The sequence below is a fragment of the Ranitomeya imitator genome, chromosome 1 (assembly GCF_032444005.1).
Source record: "Ranitomeya imitator isolate aRanImi1 chromosome 1, aRanImi1.pri, whole genome shotgun sequence".
Lineage (NCBI taxonomy): Eukaryota > Metazoa > Chordata > Amphibia > Anura > Dendrobatidae > Ranitomeya > Ranitomeya imitator.
In genome coordinates, this window is record NC_091282.1 from 91166332 (window position 1) to 91185383 (window position 19052).

The window sequence follows — 19052 nt, forward strand, 5'->3', positions numbered from 1 at the left end:
GTGACAGCAGCCTCTGCCCCCTGTTCTGATGAGGCTTTATTTGTAGGGGGCAGAGACTGACAGTGACCGCAGGTTCTGCTCCCTGTTCTGATTAGACTTCATTTCAGGGAATAGACAAGGAATGTGCAATGACTGGAGCCTCTGCCCCCTGCTCTGATTAGACTTCATTTCAGGGAGAGGGCAGGGAATGTGACAGTGACAGCAGCCTCTGCCCCCTGCTCCGATAAGGCTTCATTTCAGGGAGAGGGCAGGGAATGAGACAGTGACAGCAGCCTCTGCCCCCTGCTCTGATAAGGCTTCATTTCAGGGAGAGGGCAGGGAATGTGCAATGACTGGAGCCTCTGCCTCCTGCTCTGATAAGGCTTCATTTCAGGGAGAGGGCAGGGAATGTGCAATGACTGGAGCCTCTGCCTCCTGCTCCGATAAGGCTTCATTTCAGGGAGAGGGCAGGGAATGTGACAGTGACAGCAGCCTCTGCCCCCTGCTCTGATTAGACTTCATTTCAGGGAGAGGGCAGGGAATGTGACAGTGACAGCAGCCTCTGCCCCCTGCTCTGATGAGGCTTCATTTCAGGGAGAGGGCAGGGAATGTGACAGTGACAGCAGCCTCTGCCCCCTGCTCTGATGAGACTTCATTTCAGGGAGAGGGCAGGGAATGTGACAGTGACAGCAGCCTCTGCCCCCTGCTCTGATGAGGCTTCATTTCAGGGAGAGGGCAGGGAATGTGACAGTGACAGCAGCCTCTGCCCCCTGCTCTGATGAGGCTTCATTTCAGGGAGAGGGCAGGGAATGTGACAGTGACAGCAGCCTCTGCCCCCTGCTCTGATGAGGCTTCATTTCAGGGAGAGGGTAGGGAATGTGACAGTGACAGCAGCCTCTGCCCCCTGCTCCGATAAGGCTTCATTTCAGGGAGAGGGCAGGGAATGTGACAGTGACAGCAGCCTCTGCCCCCTGCTCTGATGAGGCTTCATTTCAGGGAGAGGGCAGGGAATGTGACAGTGACAGCAGCCTCTGCCCCCTGCTCTGATGAGGCTTCATTTGAGTAGCCCAGAATGCATTGGGATTCTCAAATGAAGCGTTATCACACAGGAAATAAGGAAAAAATAGTGCAGTTAGGGAATATTAGGACATTTTTAATACAAATATACCAGAAAATAGCTTCGATTATGGCACTAAAGAGTGATTTAGAATAAAATGTAGTTTAACTTCAGACCACTCTTTTAAATCTCCTGCTCTCTTCTGACTCTGCCCCAGTCTGCACAGCAAAGCATGCAGTGAGCTGCAGAATAAAGGAAATCTCAGCCTTTTCTGTATGATTCAGTAGCTTGTGTGGAAGCACAAGCATTATTTAAATAATATTTTGTTATCTGATTATACTTAAAGAATGTTTTTTAGTTGTATTTGAGTATTTACTTCTTATTCACTATATTACGTATACCATGCTGTGATTATTCTTTGTTCTAATGACGGTGCTGGTGAAGTTGTCTATTTCTTCCATGGCCTGTGGCCCACCAGTGCTGCAGAATGATACCTCCCAGCCTGCCCTGATTGTTGGTACTTTGCAGCAGTTACAACCTCACACATTTCTTTTATTTACGTCGGACCCCTCCAGCAATCGCTCCTGTAGCCCCCACGTCTATCATCAGTCAGCTCTGATCATAGGAGCTCCAGCAAAGAGCCCAGAAAACAATCCGAGCAAATTATTTCCCTTCAAATCAGCATCAAGAACCATTCAACTGTGGTGAAAAGAACAAGAAAGATGCTGTTCTTTGTAATCGGAGAACGGTCATTAAATTATATAGTGTTGTAATGGTAAAAAGGCATGACAGACATGAAAAGGACGCTTCAGCTTGATGTTCCCTGTTAAAGGGCACATAATAAGCATGACAAAACACAGAAACAATCCTCCAAAGATACATTTCTTGTAATATGAATTTTGCTTTTATTACAGGACCAACTCAATGACCGCCATTTGATACCCATCTGTTACCTATGAAAAACTCAAAAATATTATTAAAACATGGCAACGAACGGATGTAGGCAGCATGACAAATACTACATTCCTATGTTGTCTGCCAGCTAACTCATGTTCATGCTGCTTAGCTGCCATGGTTAGAAGAGGTTTCATCTGTAGCGTAATCGAGGATATTGATTCATATTCGAATTGATGGTTAAAATCTGTTTAAGAAATACTGTCATACTGAGATGCATCCAAAAAGTAATTTTTCAGTCATTACCCGTAGTTGGGGGACATGACATTAGAAAATAACTTGTTTAAATATATTTATATTTTTTAGAATTTTTTTCCATATCATTATTTACTGCATATTAAAAAAAACCCATTAATTATTCTGAAAAATTGGACTCGTAATAAGCTGATACTTCCTATTCTTTAGAGATCAGTTCTCAGGACTTTAAATCTGCACTAACTTGTAGCTATGATGAAAACTAGGGCTTTCCTTACCATCTCCTTATATGTGGCCTCAATAGTTCTAATGATGCTGGTTGGACATTCTAAGATGCACCTAATGACCCTGTCTAATAAAAGAAGCGATAGTCGGGTTGTAGCACAGTTCAGCTATGTTACAATGAGCATCCCACTTATACCAGCTGCATTTACATCTAATGTCTAATTCATGAAAAACAGATGCACCTTTGATCCTCTCTAGTAAAACAGACCCCAGAACCTTTTACAGCATACTCAGTCCCCTTACAACCGGTTTGTAACAAAGATCAATATCAATATACAGGAAGAAAGCATCATGCTTGGAAAATTCCCATGGGTCACCAATGAAAACTGGAGTTTGTAAATTGTAATAAATATTGGTCGAAGAGTGGGTCACAGTCATTGCATTCAGGCCATCAATGGTCACTTCATCCATATAAATATAAATTGCCCATTTTGAGATTTTCCTATCTCTATCCAAATGCACAGAGGAAAGCAGGGGAGGGGTCTGCAGCACTAAGCAGGAGCAGGGTGCTGCTGGCAAACATATTTTTAGCAGGTAATAATAGGACTGTCAATTCAGATGTGAAGCCCACAAAGATACAAAAAAATAAAATTTATGTTGGGCTTCTATTTTATAGTAACAACAGACATATAGATACTATGCTTTGTAAAAAAAAAATATTGAAATTGTGTGATTGTGGAAATAACGCTTTTAAGAGAATGATTTTGTAATGTAAAGTAAAGATAATTGCGCTGTAACACTGACTACATTGATAGAGTTGGTAAATAAATCCCCTTTGCTGTTCTACTTCAATCACCATTAGCAGTTCTCTGCTAATTAGATTTCAGTGCACAGGGGCTGGACTGTGCACTGGGTCGCCTCCTCCTGGTCAGTGATTCTCCAGCCCCTCACCTGTCTCCGGTCTCTGAATGACAGATTTCACGGGAATACCACCACAGAGAGGGGCCAGAAGATGACGGCATCTGGTGTCACAAACTCCTGCACTGATTAGAACTTTTTTCCTTGCTGGCAGTACAAGGGTTAATCAGTTCAGTTGATCTCCTGGAGCTCTCCAACCTGGATTGTCTCAGATGTTCAGTGTTGGCCACTCCCCTCTGCTATATATGCTTGCCACTGGTACTTAGGGATTCACAGTGTTAGTTTTTACTGCCTGGTTCTGGAGTTACAGGTGAAATTCGTGGTTGGAGTTGGTGTTTGGAGATTGTTTAGGAGATTTTTTGCATGGGGTTTGTTTGTGTGCACATCCACATCCTCTCCTGTTTGGTTTCACCTACCTATATCGCCCCTGTGTTTCAAGGTGTTTGTTGAGTATGCAGAAGATCCCTGAATGCACTGCCCACAGAAGGGAGGAAAAGATATGGATTGTGGAGGGAGTGCAGAGCGCAGGCGCTTAATTTCACACAGATTCTTTTAGAACTAGGGCAACCTCACTTAACTCTTAAAGCAATGCTGTATAGAAAAGTTTGGTAAAAAAGGAAAATTGCCTTGAAGGATTGAAGATATGGTTCTTGGGCCATAAAATCCTCTTCAAAAGCCACTTTTTAAAGGGAATCGGTCAGCAGGGTTATGCACAGTAACCTACACACACTGTCCGGTTGGCGATGTTATACTGATTACAGTGATACCTGGGTGGTGAAATCTGTCTTGTGGTTGTTTCTTAATCTTTATTTTTAGTTTGTGTTAATGATATGCCCGTGTCCTAAGGCGGCGCTCATGTATGTGGTGCTCTGATTAGCTATTCATAATGCAGACTGCTGACAGGTCACTGATCCCTCACGGACTGCCCCCTAGTTTGCATAATGAATACCATCACTTACTCAATTTAAAAAAAAAATGCTTCTGCGGTCAGGTGCCGGCCGTGACACCTGCGCTGCAGCATAATCGCATGGTTAATGTGCACCTTTTATCCCTTTTGCAGATTTACTTGAGCGAGGAAAAAATAAAAAGGAATTTTGTAAATGGGGCCGTCCGCGCCTGCGCAGTAGCACCTATCAGTCTGTATAGAGAACCGATAGCTGCTGTTGCGCAGGTGCGGATGGCGCCATCTTGGTGGAGGACTTTTTTTTTTTTCTTCTCGCTCAAGTAAATCTAGAAAAAGGATAAAAGTGCACATTAACCATGCGATTATGCTTTCAGGATAACACAATTTTGCTCGCTGGAGTCCGAAACTTTCAGGCATTTTTAAGCTTTTTTATTTTTCACATATAATCACGATTGGTTGCCAGGAGCAGTCGAGGGCGGAAGGGAAGGAAGGAATTCCACATATCGTATTATTCCTCCAGTTTGTCTCAACACTCAGATGGGGTTTCCATTCATCACAGCCATCTAGTGGTCCTGGAGGGCTGCCCTGATGACAGATAAATCTGAAGGATTAGCAATTTGGTCTAAGTAATCCTTCCCCCATGCTGGGCTGTCAAGTGTATTTTAGAATATGCAGCAGAGTACGGGATACTTCTTTACATCCTTCAAGAAATAATTATTGGATTAAAATGTCTGCTTTTAATTTTGTGTTGTCTAGTACTTTTTGACTTTGGTTTGTCTTTTGTGATTATGTTGATATCTGGAAGGAACATCCTTGGTTGCTATTTAATTTCTGAGTACAACACAATGTTCTTTTTAAGCTATAATGAGACCTTAAAGGGGCTGCCCAGTCCAAAATGAAAAGTCTGTAGTCACTCTGTGTGACTGCAGAATTATGAATCCCCCCCAGTGCATGCACTGTGCGCTAAGAGGATTGGACGGTTTTTGAGCCAGGAACAGCGGTGATATATGTGAAATGTATACTCCTGGGCAGAGCCCATCTAGTGGGTGTGGCCTCACTCCACACAAGTGTATGAAGTGAGGCCACGCCCATGCCTTTGCTATATGCAATTGTGTGGATTGAGGCCACGCCCACTTGTCGGCTTTTTCTGAACTCTTCTGCTAATTTATGACCACAAACAACATCGAAGTTCAGCTGAACTTTGATGTGGTCAAGGTCAAAGATTAGCTGAGAGTAGCCCAGAAAAAGCAAGACAAAGAATTAAAAACTATCCCATCCAAATAAGCTCACCCATTCTCAATGTTCTCATTCTACAGACAGCAATCGACAGTGGAACAAAGAATATTTTTTTTTTGCAATTGTAAAATTTATTTTAAAGGAAACCTGTCAGGAGGTTTTTGCTATCTCATATGAGAGCAGCATAATGTAGGCAAAGAGAAGCTGAATCCAACGATGTATCACTTAGATTACTGGGTGCAGCCGTTCTGACACAATCAGAGTTTTTAGATTTAGCAAAAAGCAGAGCTGAGAAAGCTAACCCCGCCCACACCACCATTAACCCCACCCACATCACAGCTAACCACACCCCGCCAGGCTCTGCATATACAATGTCCATAGACAGCGTGGTGCCTACCAAAGATAGCAATGATAAGCTCCTGGTGCCAAAATAATCATTGCAAGCAAACAAAACCATGGGGCTTTATAAAAGAATAATACCTGGAATCTATGTTTTAACCCTTACAGCATGCTGTTTTCAGCTTGCAAAGCAAAATCCTGAAAACAAATTCCTTTTAAGTCTAAAATACATGTACTAAAAAAAAGTTCCCAAAAGTGTCTATATGTGTCTTGAATAGGTTTATCTGTGTATGGGAATCTCACATAAATCCTAAACCTATAAATCCATCTAATTGTATTTTGATCACATTGGCGTATGCACAATATACTATTCTAAATGGATATGTGTGCGCTCAGCGCTGGCCGGGAGCCACGGCTCCTGTGATCTGTCCCCCTTACAGAGATCCTCCACTGCTACGGTGCAGACATATGGAATGTAACCCTCTGACATCTCTTCGCAGGCTAGCAATCTTATAGAAGGGTGAGGTTTGGGATTTCATGGTGATGGTCTACTTCTTTTTCATACATAAAGTTCCACAATGAGGAAGTAAAATATTCTGAAAAATCTCATATTTATAACCCTCCACCAGCAGTTTTGATTCAGTGCTCTGGAAATATATATTTTTTTCCCAAATAGTAATACTGATGGAAAAAAAATAAAAAAGAAGAGGAGAAGATATATGAGTAAGACCTAGTGAGCATCCAACAACTACCACTTGAAAGGTTTAACATCTGTGAAAATGGAAACTGTTGGCTGTTTATAGTTTGGAATTTTCATTTCACTGAGGGTCACTGGGATCGCGGCTTCTACGGTGTCTTCAAAATTAATGACTGAGTGGACTTCAGCACATACTAATATCTTATTTTCAGCTTTTTACATTAGGGTCCAAAAAAGCTGAGCTCTTAGACGGATCGTTTTCATAAAGGAGGTCTACCATGTGTTACTGGACATGTGCTGGATCTCATTTATCAAAACAATCCTACTGTCCATGATCCCTGTCCATTTTAAAGTCTTCAGGAGTACACCTATCCCTGGCCTACTGGCATCCTGCCTGCTGGGGGGGAACAGTGTGCTCCTGATTATTGACCACTCAGACCAGGGGCATGCCTGAGCCACTGGTCCAGACTCTGCATTCTCTGATTTTGCTATATGAGGAAGATTTGCCTCTGCAGCATCAGAGGAGAGCAGTAGAACCTTTGCCAACCAGTCGATCTTGCCAGCTTCAGAGAAGTTCTTGAAGGCTCAATAGCAGAGAGCTTGCAAGCTCCTTCAACAGGAAACCAGCCACCACCGAAATACTGCAGACTCTAAAGAAGCTATAGAGTAGTTAATAACAATGGAACATCACACTAGGGTGAGTAAAAAAGTTCTGCACTCTGGTTATATTAAAACGTCTATCTTATTAGTGTTTTCAGTATGGAGAAGAGAAAGTAAAGTGTGTATGAATGGGTGGAGAAGTTCAAGGAAGGTCACACAAGTGTCACAATAAGGCGGCGGATGCCCGTTTACATCTACGACTGAAGACAACTTTGAGCATACGCATGAACTGATTCTATTGGGCGACTGACAGTGGATTATGTCCCTGAAAGATGCCCAACGAGGACGAAGATTCACGTCGGGGAAGTAGCGAAGACAGCGGTGCATTCATAGCTCAGAGATTTGCCTAAAATGTTTTTTTTTAATGAAGCAATGTGAAGGCTTGTTGAGAGATGGACAAAGTGGATTGAACAGCAGAGAGAAATTTGTTGAAAAATTATGTTTTTGTCTTCTCTGAAAGCTGATTAAAGTAAATTGTATACACGGAATGCGGATCCTTTTCGACTCCCCCTCATAAATATACAAAACAACCCCTTTTCTATATGCTCAGTTTGGTCATATCTACTTTATAAAGGGTCAATGGTAGTTTGGTCATATCTACTTTATAAAGGATCATTGGAGGGCTTGGATTGGCCCACAGGAGAACAGAACTGCATTTATTGTGAAGTTCACGGCCTGGAAAATGCACAAAAATGCAAAACACAACACGAGAGCTTTGAGTTTTTATACAATTAAATATACAGTAAGTTCTGTTGGCAATTTTCTTTTTTTTTAATTAGAATTCATTTTTTCATTTTTTACAACAAATGATACAATAAATGATTTTTCTAGGCGTTTGCCATAATTGGCACATCTTTCACACTTGGTGTCCACATGTGAACCAAGAATCAAAAGGAATCCTATACAGCAGCACAGATGATGGCATCAGGACAGACCATGAAATCACAGAAACGGCACAACTTACCTTCACTTGCAGAAAGGGAGAGACCTGGACAGACTAGTGCCAGCGATGCCAAGAGTAGCCAAAGAGCCATGCCTCTGTGAGCTGCAATGAAAGAAGAGGCTTATAAACACATGAAAGCATGATGGTGATATATTAATATGTCTTCACGGACTGCAGCCCCAGGGTTGTGATGAAGAGGAGCATTTTTGCTGCTCTGCTAAACTGGCATCTAATACAGAAAGGAAGAGGCAAAAGGAGTATACAGGAACGTTTTCTCATTTGCTTACTTTTTGGACACGATGCCAAGCTTAGAAAAAAACCCCAGGCCAGACAGCAACTAAACCTCAGCAGTGTGGGTGTGCTGTGGCCGTACAGTTTGGCTTATGGGTTTGTCAAAAAATATACATCTTTACAAATACAGGCAGTACCTTGAAATATTCCCCCAAAATATAATCTATGTCTATAGTTAAACCTTAAAAATTATTTATAATTGGATAAAAAAACAAGATTGATTTTCCCGCTGTCTGCAGAGTGCAGGACCACAGAAGCTTATACTGTAAAAGTATCCTACTTAGGCTCCATTCACACTTCCGATTGACATGTCATAATGCTGTCTTTTTTAAGAGGTCTGTAAGATTTAGAGCCAGTCTATTCTCATCCGTTTTGCAGATCAGATGCTGAAGTGTATAGGGATCCATGTAAAACCGATGAACCACTAAAGACCTACCGTACTTTGCACCTTAGCATTCTATTCGAGTTTCATCTATTCTTAGAGGGGTTGTCCTCTACAACAACAATCACTTTTCAACTACTATACTATAACAGCCTATACTCACCTCAATACCAGCACCGTTCAAGCAAAGTCAGCGGAGGGGCTCCCCTGACATTTTTATGTCACGGGAGCCCTGTTGCCAGTCAGCAGTCGCTGGCCACTTCACTCTGACTTCCTTTGGACAAGACAGGCATACGAAAAAAGGTGTGAACTGTTGCTGCTGCTCCCTCACTTCCTCTGATTGTCAGTTACACAAGAAGTGTAAGTGACGTCCAGAGGAAGTGAGAGGTCAGCAAAAACGTAATGTAACCAACGTCCTACATCTCCATGTGCCAAACCAGAACTCACCTGAAAGGAGGAGTGAACGAAAACCAGGCGAAGCTCACAATGAAACCCTCGTCTAGGAAGGATGTGTAGGTAAGATTGGTGAGCACTGGTGTGTGGGCCCTATTTTACTTGTAGCATACATTGGGAAGTGTGAACATAAGTGATTGGGACCATCTATATTTAGGTACTGTGCACCTTCACATGGTTTTTACCGCTTACCGCCATAGTGGAGTTCACAAACTCATTAATCGCAGTGTGTCGACGCACCACGTATGAGTGCATTTGACTACTGGTCACATAGAACATTTGTGCACCTATACACTAATCTAATACTAAAGGCGTGAGGGCCCCATCTTTTTTGTGTTGTGAACTAGTCTTATACCTATCAGTTAGAGAGGATGCAAATCGATTCACAGAACCTGATTCAGCCACGTCAGTAATCTGTAGCCACTGGATGGCAGGCCAAAGAACAGCCTTTTACCTGGTGGCATCCATGGCTCTACTTTCGGTTAGCTAGTTTGGCGTAACGATAATGTGGCAAATACTCCTACGATCCAATTTGCACCAACTCCACTACCAATGTAATTCATTCAGTTTACATGGACCAACCGGTGACACTAAATGACCAATCGTTTAATAGCTTGCTACATAGACAGACCGGAGTAAGACTAGATCGCTCAGTGTCATAGGCTGAAATAGTTCTTGGCACTCTGAGTCTTCTTTAAAGAGGGCGATGCCCCTCCGAGAGTGATAATCTTTTATCATTTCACCCAATGAATGAAGGATAATCGTGTAACAAGCAGTATTGCGAAAGCCTGTAACGATTATCTTTCCGTGTAAATGCAACTTAAAGCTCCAAAACATTTTCCTGTAATACTGGTTGTATTGAGTTTTACTTTGTTTCAGATAATTTTTCTTTTTGTTTTTTTGCATACCTAATTAATATGGTAGCTAAAAGATCGGTACAACAAAATGCCGCAGTTTGCAGCATGATTTTCACTGCTGCCAGAATTCCGAGACACACTATTCCTCAGGTTTTATAGCACCGCACATAAACCTCATGCTTCAGAGAAGACAGAAATATTCGCCTCTTCCAGTGATGCATTATTACCTTCACGTTGACTGATCGTAATCATCAGGGCTCGGCCCCCAGTTACTGCACAATGTCATTATTTTCTCCTTGTATGAGCGGGTGTGGCGCTTTTATAAATCATTTTTAGTGATGAGCGAATATACTCGTTACTCGAGATTTCTCCAGCACGCTCGGGGGTCCTCCGAGTATTTTTTAGCGCTTGGAGATTTTGTTTTCTTCGCCGCAGCTGAATGATTTACATCTGTTAGCCAGCTTGATTACATGTGGGGATTCCCTAGCAACCAGGCAACCCCCACATGTACTTATGCTTGCTAACAGATGCAAATCATTCAGCTGCGGCGAAGAAAACAAAATCTCCGAGCGCTAAAAAATACTCGGAGGACCCCCGAGCGTGCTCGGGAAATCTCGAGTAACGAGTATATTCGCTCATCACTAATCATTTTACTTACTACAATATAAAAATGCATATTAAAGATAAGACTGCAATGAAATGATTAGGGAGAAAGGGTCGACACGGGGATTCATACATTGTCCTGTAGCTCTGTGTTCTGTACTTAGTAACTTATGGAATAATAATTGGGGTTAGAAATTATGAAATTTAAAGTGGAGAACAGAGGAGCTTCGAGGACAGAAGGAGACACAACGAAGCAGTAACATGATGTGTAACAGGACTGTTAGTTATAAAATCATTGTGATATCATGAAGACGTTTTATTAGTAGCTTTACATGGGACTGCAGGTAAGCATACTACATTGTCCTAACTAAAGACAAGTTTACACGGGCAGATTTCTGATTATAATGTAGGTTTATTAATGATAGGAGATTGGTGCTTGCTTAAAGGGTTATTCCCATAGGGGCTATATTAGACATGAGAGATCTGATGTGCATCGAATTCATGACAGACTTTTAAAAATTCACTGAATCCGTGGAATTTGAACATTTTACATTTTGCAAAAATTGCACCTTTTTTACACAGTGCAAAAAATTGCATCAGTCAGAAAAAGTTCACATGATCCTGGATTTCTTATAATTCTTTCCAGCATTCACATTACATAACATAGCCCAGCCAGGTCAGAATGGACAATCCTAGCCTGTATAAAAGCCAAGGAAGGGAATGCAGCAGTTTTTAACTTTGAATGTAGCTAGAGAAAACGATAAACAGTGATAACGCCATAAAATGCTAACAAAACTGTAAAGATAGTGCGTGACAGCACAGCATGGAAGAACAGTTACCATCCCATAACCAATAGATTTATATTTTGAGGTCAGTGTGACATTAATAAGGCAGTGCTTGCATTAAAGAGGACCTGCCACTTGCAAAAAAAATGGAGTTAAATTCATTATAAAAAAAAAAAATCCTTGAACTGCTCTAATTCTATTGTTATATTCATTTTGCTGCATTACTCCACTGCATAGATATGACCACTTGTTTCTTTTGGAGTGCAGTATGTGAAATCGGTTTGCAGTCCACTTTTGTTTTTTTTCTCCCCTTCTTCCAAGAGCCATAACTTTTTTTTATATTTCTATCAAAATAGATATATGAGGGCTTGTTTTTTGTGGGATGATTTGTACTTTTGAATGACACCATTGATTTTACCACACAGTGTACAGGAAAATGGGCAAAAAAAATCCATATGGAGTGAAAGTGAAAAAAAATGCAATCCTGCAATTGTTTTTTGGGGATTTTATATACAATGTTCACTTTATGGTAAAACTGACCTGGCAATATGATTCCACAGGTCAGTACGAGTACGCAGAGACCAAACATGTATAGGTTCTTTTTTTATTTAAGTGGTGAAAAAAAATTCACAAATTTGAATGAAAATGAGTTTTTTTTCTTTTGTCGCCATTTTCCGAGACCTTTAGCGTCTTCATTTTTCAGGTTCTGGGGCTGGGTGAGGGCTTATTTTTTGCTGCTTGATCTGACATTTTTATTGATACCATTTTGGTGTAGATACAAAGCTTTCGATCATCTCTTATGTCAATTTATTGCAATGTTGCAGCGACCAAAAAAAGTAATTCTGCCGTTTTGAATTTTTTTCTTGTTACCCCATTTACCTATTAGACTAGCTTACTTGATATTTTGATAGACCGCACATTTCTGAATACAACGTGTATTTTTTATTATTATTATTTTATTCTTAACGGGGCAAAAGGGAGGTGATTTGAACTTTTGTGTTTTGTTTTGTTTTCATATTTAAATTTATTTATTTTTTTAAACTTTTTACTGTGTTCAATAGTCCCATTAGGAGAACTGAAGCTGCGATCTATTGATCACTTTTGCTACACAACACGGCTTCAGCACTGCCATTTATTAAAAAAAATATCTATGAACGCCGACCACGGGCTGGCACTCTCAGGGGTATAGTGATGACAGGCACAGGGGTCTTCTGAAAACCCCCCGGCTGTCATGACACTCCATCTCTATTTTCTTAGGTTGACTCCATTGATGTCAGATTGCTATGTACCGGGTCTTGAACCAGTAAATATTTTTCCTGAACATGTACAGTGTTGGGTAATGAGTGGACATGATATCCACGGGAGGTCATTACTGTGTGGGAAGGGAACTCTCTAGAGTCCAATTCTACAGATGATTATCCTCTGACAGCTCCTGTGCCTCTCTAACTACAGTAATTGGCACTGGTGCCTGGAATCACTAATAATGACAGGATGGTGACCTCCATGTTGTTTTCCTCAATGACAGGCCTTCTCGGAATCTCAGTACACGTCCTTCAGACTCATTATATATACACATTATACTCGATACCTCCTCTCTTTACCAGTTTCTGTCATCTTATGATATTATAATGTGATATCAGTGCTCAGGACTGCGTTTCTTTCATGATAGACGGCTACTACATGATAAACAACACGTCTCATGTGCTTGATGTTACCATGGTGATAGAAAATAAAAAAAAGTGTAACTTGTGACGTGTCGCATGAACCTGTCATGTACAGCAAGCCGAGTGAAAGGAGAGACAGAAACATGCCAGATATATTGTTCTATCAATCACGGGGATAAGTTCCAGCTTTACCAGACACCAGTAAGGGGATGATGAAAATTATGACATATATATATATATATATATATATATATATATATATATATATACACATACACAGCTCTGGCAAAAAATAAAAAAATAAAAGACCACTGCAAAATGTTCAGTAGTAGTATTGCGGGCTGGGCAATACATAATTATGATTATATAATATAATCATAATTATGTATTGCCCAGCCCGCAATACTACTACTGAACATTTTGCAGTGGTCTTTTATTTTTTTATTTTTTGCCAGAGCTGTGTATGTGTATGTGTATACAGTGTCTACAAGTAGTATTCAACCCCCTGCAGATTTAGCAGGTTTACACATTTGGAATTAACTTGGCATTGTGACATTTGGACTGTAGATCAGCCTGGAAGTGTGAAATGCACTGCAGCAAAAAAGAATGTTATTTCTTTTTTTTTTTTAAATTGTGAAAAGTCTTTTCAGAGGGTCATTTATTATTCAACCCCTCAACCCACCAGAATTCTGTTTGGTTCCCCTAAAGTATTAAGAAGTAGTTCAGGCACAAAGAACAATGAGCTTCACATGTTTGGATTAATTATCTCTTTTTCCAGCCTTTTCTGACTATTTAAGACCCTCCCCAAACTTGTGAACAGCACTCATACATGGTCAACATGGGAAAGACAAAGGAGCATTCCAAGGCCATCAGAGACAAGATCGTGGAGGGTCACAAGGCTGGCAAGGGGTACAAAACCCTTTCCAAGGAGTTGGGCCTACCTGTCTCCACTGTTGGGAGCATCATCCGGAAGTGGAAGGCTTATGGAACTACTGTTAGCCTTCCACGGCCTGGACAGCCTTTGAAAGTTTCCTCCCGTGCCGAGGCCAGTCTTGTCCGAAGAGTCAAGGCTAACCCAAGGACAACAAGGAAGGAGCTCCGGGAAGATCTCATGGCAGTGGGGACATTGGTTTCAGTCAATACCATAAGTAACGTACTCCACCGCAATGGTCTCCGTTCCAGACGAGCCCGTAAGGTACCTTTACTTTCAAAGCGTCATGTCAAGGCTCGTCTACAGTTTGCTCATGATCACTTGGAGGACTCCGAGACTGACTGGTTCAAGGTTCTCTGGTCTCATGAGACCAAGATCGAGATCTTTGGTGCCAACCACACACGTGACGTTTGGAGACTGGATGGCACTGCATACGACCCCAAGAATACCATCCCTACAGTCAAGCATGGTGGTGGCAGCATCATGCTGTGGGGCTGTTTCTCAGCCAAGGGGCCTGGCCATCTGGTCCGCATCCATGGGAAGATGTATAGCACGGTCTACCTGGAGATTTTGGCCAAGAACCTCCGCTCCTCCATCAAGGATCTTAAGATGGGTCGTCATTTCATCTTCCAACAAGACAACGACCCAAAGCACACAGCCAAGAAAACCAAGGCCTGGTTCAAGAGGCAAAAAATCAAAGTGTTGCAGTGGCCTAGTCAGTCTCCTGACCTTAACCCAATTGAAAACTTGCAGAAGGAGCTCAAGATTAAAGTCCACATGAGACACCCAAAGAACCTAGATAACTTGGAGAAGATCTGCATGGAGGAGTGGGCCAAGATAACTCCAGAGACCTGTGCCGGCCTGATCAGGTCTTATAAAAGACGATTTGTGATTTACTATAGAGTATAGTCACCCAAAAAAATGTGATTTATCATTTGGTATTCAGTGGTACCAGTCCCCTTGATGTAGGGGTAATTTATTGAGGGCAATCTTCTGTGAATTATCTTATTAAACCTGCTAAATCTGCAGGGGGTTGAATACTACTTGTAGGCACTGTATGTATATATATATACAGGTCCTTCTCAAAAAATTAGCATATAGTGTTAAATTTCATTATTTACCATAATGTAATGATTACAATTAAACTTTCATATATTATAGATTCATTATCCACCAACTGAAATTTGTCAGGTCTTTTATTGTTTTAATACTGATGATTTTGGCATACAACTCCTGATAACCCAAAAAACCTGTCTCAATAAATTAGCATATTTCACCCATCCAATCAAATAAAAGTGTTTTTTAATAACAAACAAAAAAAACCAACAAATAATAATGTTCAGTTATGCACTCAATACTTGGTCGGGAATCCTTTGGCAGAAATGACTGCTTCAATGCGGCGTGGCATGGAGGCAATCAGCCTGTGACACTGCTGAGATGTTATGGAGGCCCAGGATGCTTCAATAGCGGCCTTAAGCTCATCCAGAGTGTTGGGTCTTGCGTCTCTCAACTTTCTCTTCACAATATCCCACAGATTCTCTATGGGGTTCAGGTCAGGAGAGTTGGCAGGCCAATTGAGCACAGTAATACCATGGTCAGTAAACCATTTACCAGTGGTTTTGGCACTGTGAGCAGGTGCCAGGTCGTGCTGAAAAATGAAATCTTCATCTCCATAAAGCATTTCAGCCGATGGAAGCATGAAGTGCTCCAAAATCTCCTGATAGCTAGCTGCATTGACCATGCCCTTGATGAAACACAGTGGACCAACACCAGCAGCTGACATGGCACCCCACACCATCACTGACTGTGGGTACTTGACACTGGACTTCAGGCATTTTGGCATTTCCTTCTCCCCAGTCTTCCTCCAGACTCTGGCACCTTGATTTCCGAATGACATGCAAAATTTGCTTTCATCAGAAAAAAGTACTTGGGACCACTTAGCAACAGTCCAGTGCTGCTTCTCTGTAGCCCAGGTCAGGCGCCTCTGCCGCTGTTTATGGTTCAAAAGTGGCTTTACCTGGGGAATGCGGCACCTGTAGCCCATTTCCTGCACACGCCTGTGCACGGTGGCTCTGGATGTTTCCACACCAGACTCAGTCCACTGCTTCCTCAGGTTCCCCAAGGTCTGGAATCGGTCCTTCTCCACAATCTTCCTCAGGGTCCGGTCTCCTCTTCTCATTGTACAGCGTTTTCTGCCACATTGTTTCCTTCCAACAGACTTACCATTGAGGTGCCTTGATACAGCACTCTGGGAACAGCCTATTTGTTGAGAAATTTCTTTCTGGGTCTTACCCTCTTGCTTGAGGGTGTCAATGATGGCCTTCTTGACATCTGTCAGGTCGCTAGTCTTACCCATGATGGGGGTTTTGAGTAATGAACCAGGCAGGGAGTTTATAAAAGCCTCAGGCATCTTTTGCATGTGTTTAGAGTTAATTAGTTGATTCAGAAGATTAGGGTAATAGGTCGTTTAGAGAACCTTTTCTTGATATGCTAATTTATTGAGACAGGTTTTTTGGGTTATCAGGAGTTGTATGCCAAAATCATCAGTATTAAAACAATAAAAGACCTGACAAATTTCAGTTGGTGGATAATGAATCTATAATATATGAAAGTTTAATTGTAATCATTACATTATGGTAAATAATGAAATTTAACACTATATGCTAATTTTTTGAGAAGGACCTGTATATATATATATATATATATATATATATATATATATATATATTTATATTTATATATATATATATATATATATATATATATATACATACGCAGCTCTGGCAAAAAATAAAAAAATAAAAGACCACTGCAAAATGTTCAGTTTGTCTGATTTTTCTCTTTATAGGTATATTTTTTAGTAAAATGTAAATTGTTCTTTTAGTCTATAAACTTCTGACATGTCTGTATTTCCATTTTGTATTTTTTTTTCTGACAAAGAAAAATGGTCAAAATAATGCAAAGAAAACAAGTTCATAATCATTTCAAAACAACAATACTAATGTTTTAACTCAGGAAGAGTTGGCAAAGTGTCTTGGCATGCCTTCCACCAGTCTTTCACACGGCTTCTGGTGCAAAAATGTAAGCAGTTCTTCCTTGTTTGTTGGCTTGTGACTACCATCATCCTCTTGATTACATTCCAGAGGTCTTCAATGGGGTTCATGTCTGGAGATTGGGCTGCCCATGACAGGGTTTTGATGTGATGGTCTCTTAATTTTTGCATATATATATATATATATATCTACTATATAATTGTCTAAGGGTCACTTCCGTCTGTCTGTTTGTCTTTCTTTCTGTCACGGATTTTCAGTGGTCGCGGCCTCTGTCATGGAAATACAAGTCGCTGATTGGTCGTGGCAAAACGCCCACGACCATTGCCACGACCAATCAGCGACGGGTGCAGTCCGGTGGCAACATGGCCGCTCCTTCCTCCCCGCAGTCAGTGCCCGCTACATACTCCCCTCCAGTCAGCGCTCACACAGGGTTAATGGCAGCGCTAATGGACCGCGTTATGCTGCGGTGTAACGCACTCCATTAACGCTGCTATTAAGCCTGTGTGACCAACTTTTTTTTACTATTGATGCTGCCAATGCGGCATCAATAGTAAAAAGATCTAATGTTAAAAATAATAAAAAAAAATAAAAAATCATCATATACTCACCTTCCAGCGCCTTTCCAGCTCCTCGCGATGCTCCGGGAACCGGTCCATGCATTGCTATCTTGCGAGATGACCGCTACGTCATCATCTCGCGAGACTGCAATGCACTCTTGAGACCGGAGCGCGCGAGGAGCGTCGGTAAATGCTTCCTGGATCAAGGGGCCAACGGAGGGTAAGTATATAACTATTTTTTATTTTAATTCTTTTTTTTTTAACAGGGATATGATGCCCACATTGCTATATACTACGCGGGCTGGGCAATATACTACATGGGCTGGGCAATGTACTACGCGGGCTGGGCAATATACTACGGGGGCTGGGCAATGTACTACGCGGGCTGGGCAATATACTACGCGCGCTGGGCAATATACTACGCGCGCTGGGCAATATACTACCCGCGCTGGGCAATATACTACGCGTGCTGGGGAATATACTACGCGCGCTGGGCAATATACTACGCGCGCTGGGCAATATACTATGTGGCTGGGCAATATACTACGTGACTGGGCAATATACTACGTGACTGGGCAATATACTACGTGACTAGGCAATATACTACGTGGCTGGGCAATATACTACGTGACTGGGCAATATACTACGTGGTTGGGGAGTATACTATGTGGCTGGGCAATATACTACGTGGGCTGTGCAATATACTACGTGGACATGCATATTCTAGAATACCCGATGCGTTAGAATCGGGCCACCATCTAGTATATATATATATATATATATATATATATATATATATATATATATATATATATATATATATATATATATATATATACAGTATACATCTCAATAGACTGAATAACAGAAGCACTTTGGGAAATATATATATATATATTTCCCAAAGTGCTTCTGTTATTCAGTCTATTGAGATGTATACTGTAAGTGTTTAATGTGTACAGCAGGAAAATCTCCCAATATGCATGGTGAACCAACGGTGCATGGTCACTGCCATCGAAAACACAGCTCGTACCTTCGAAATATGGTGCTGGTGAAGGATGTTATCAATACCATGGATGGTAAGAAGAACAAATAAATCAATTTTGGAATAAATCAAGCCAGACATGTCAATTCAAGCAAGGATCGCCAAGTTACGACTTGCCTACTTTGGACACATAATACAAAGACAGCAATCACTGGAGAAGGACCATACCATAGGAGCTGTTCTGCAGCCCTCAGGTACTGATTTGCAGTACCTGGCAGCCATATTCAATGTGGCTGGGCATTATAGCTCCGTTGAATGTGTTTACATGCGTCTGTAACCACAGATTATAACAGCTGATCACTGTGGTGCTGTGTGTCGGACCCC

General features: G+C 41.5%; 1 protein-coding gene across 4 annotated transcripts in view; it reads right to left on the reverse strand.

Annotated features, from left to right (window-relative positions):
* The window catches only part of GHR (growth hormone receptor), a 439024-nt gene that overhangs the window by 131928 nt on the left and 288044 nt on the right, over nucleotides 1-19052 (reverse strand). For all 4 annotated transcript variants that reach the window (XM_069748841.1, XM_069748847.1, XM_069748853.1 and 1 more), the window contains one exon: nucleotides 8129-8209. In XM_069748841.1, the coding sequence (XP_069604942.1) occupies nucleotides 8129-8198 (70 nt within the window). In that variant the 5' untranslated portion in view covers nucleotides 8199-8209. The remainder of the gene's footprint in view (nucleotides 1-8128; nucleotides 8210-19052) is intronic.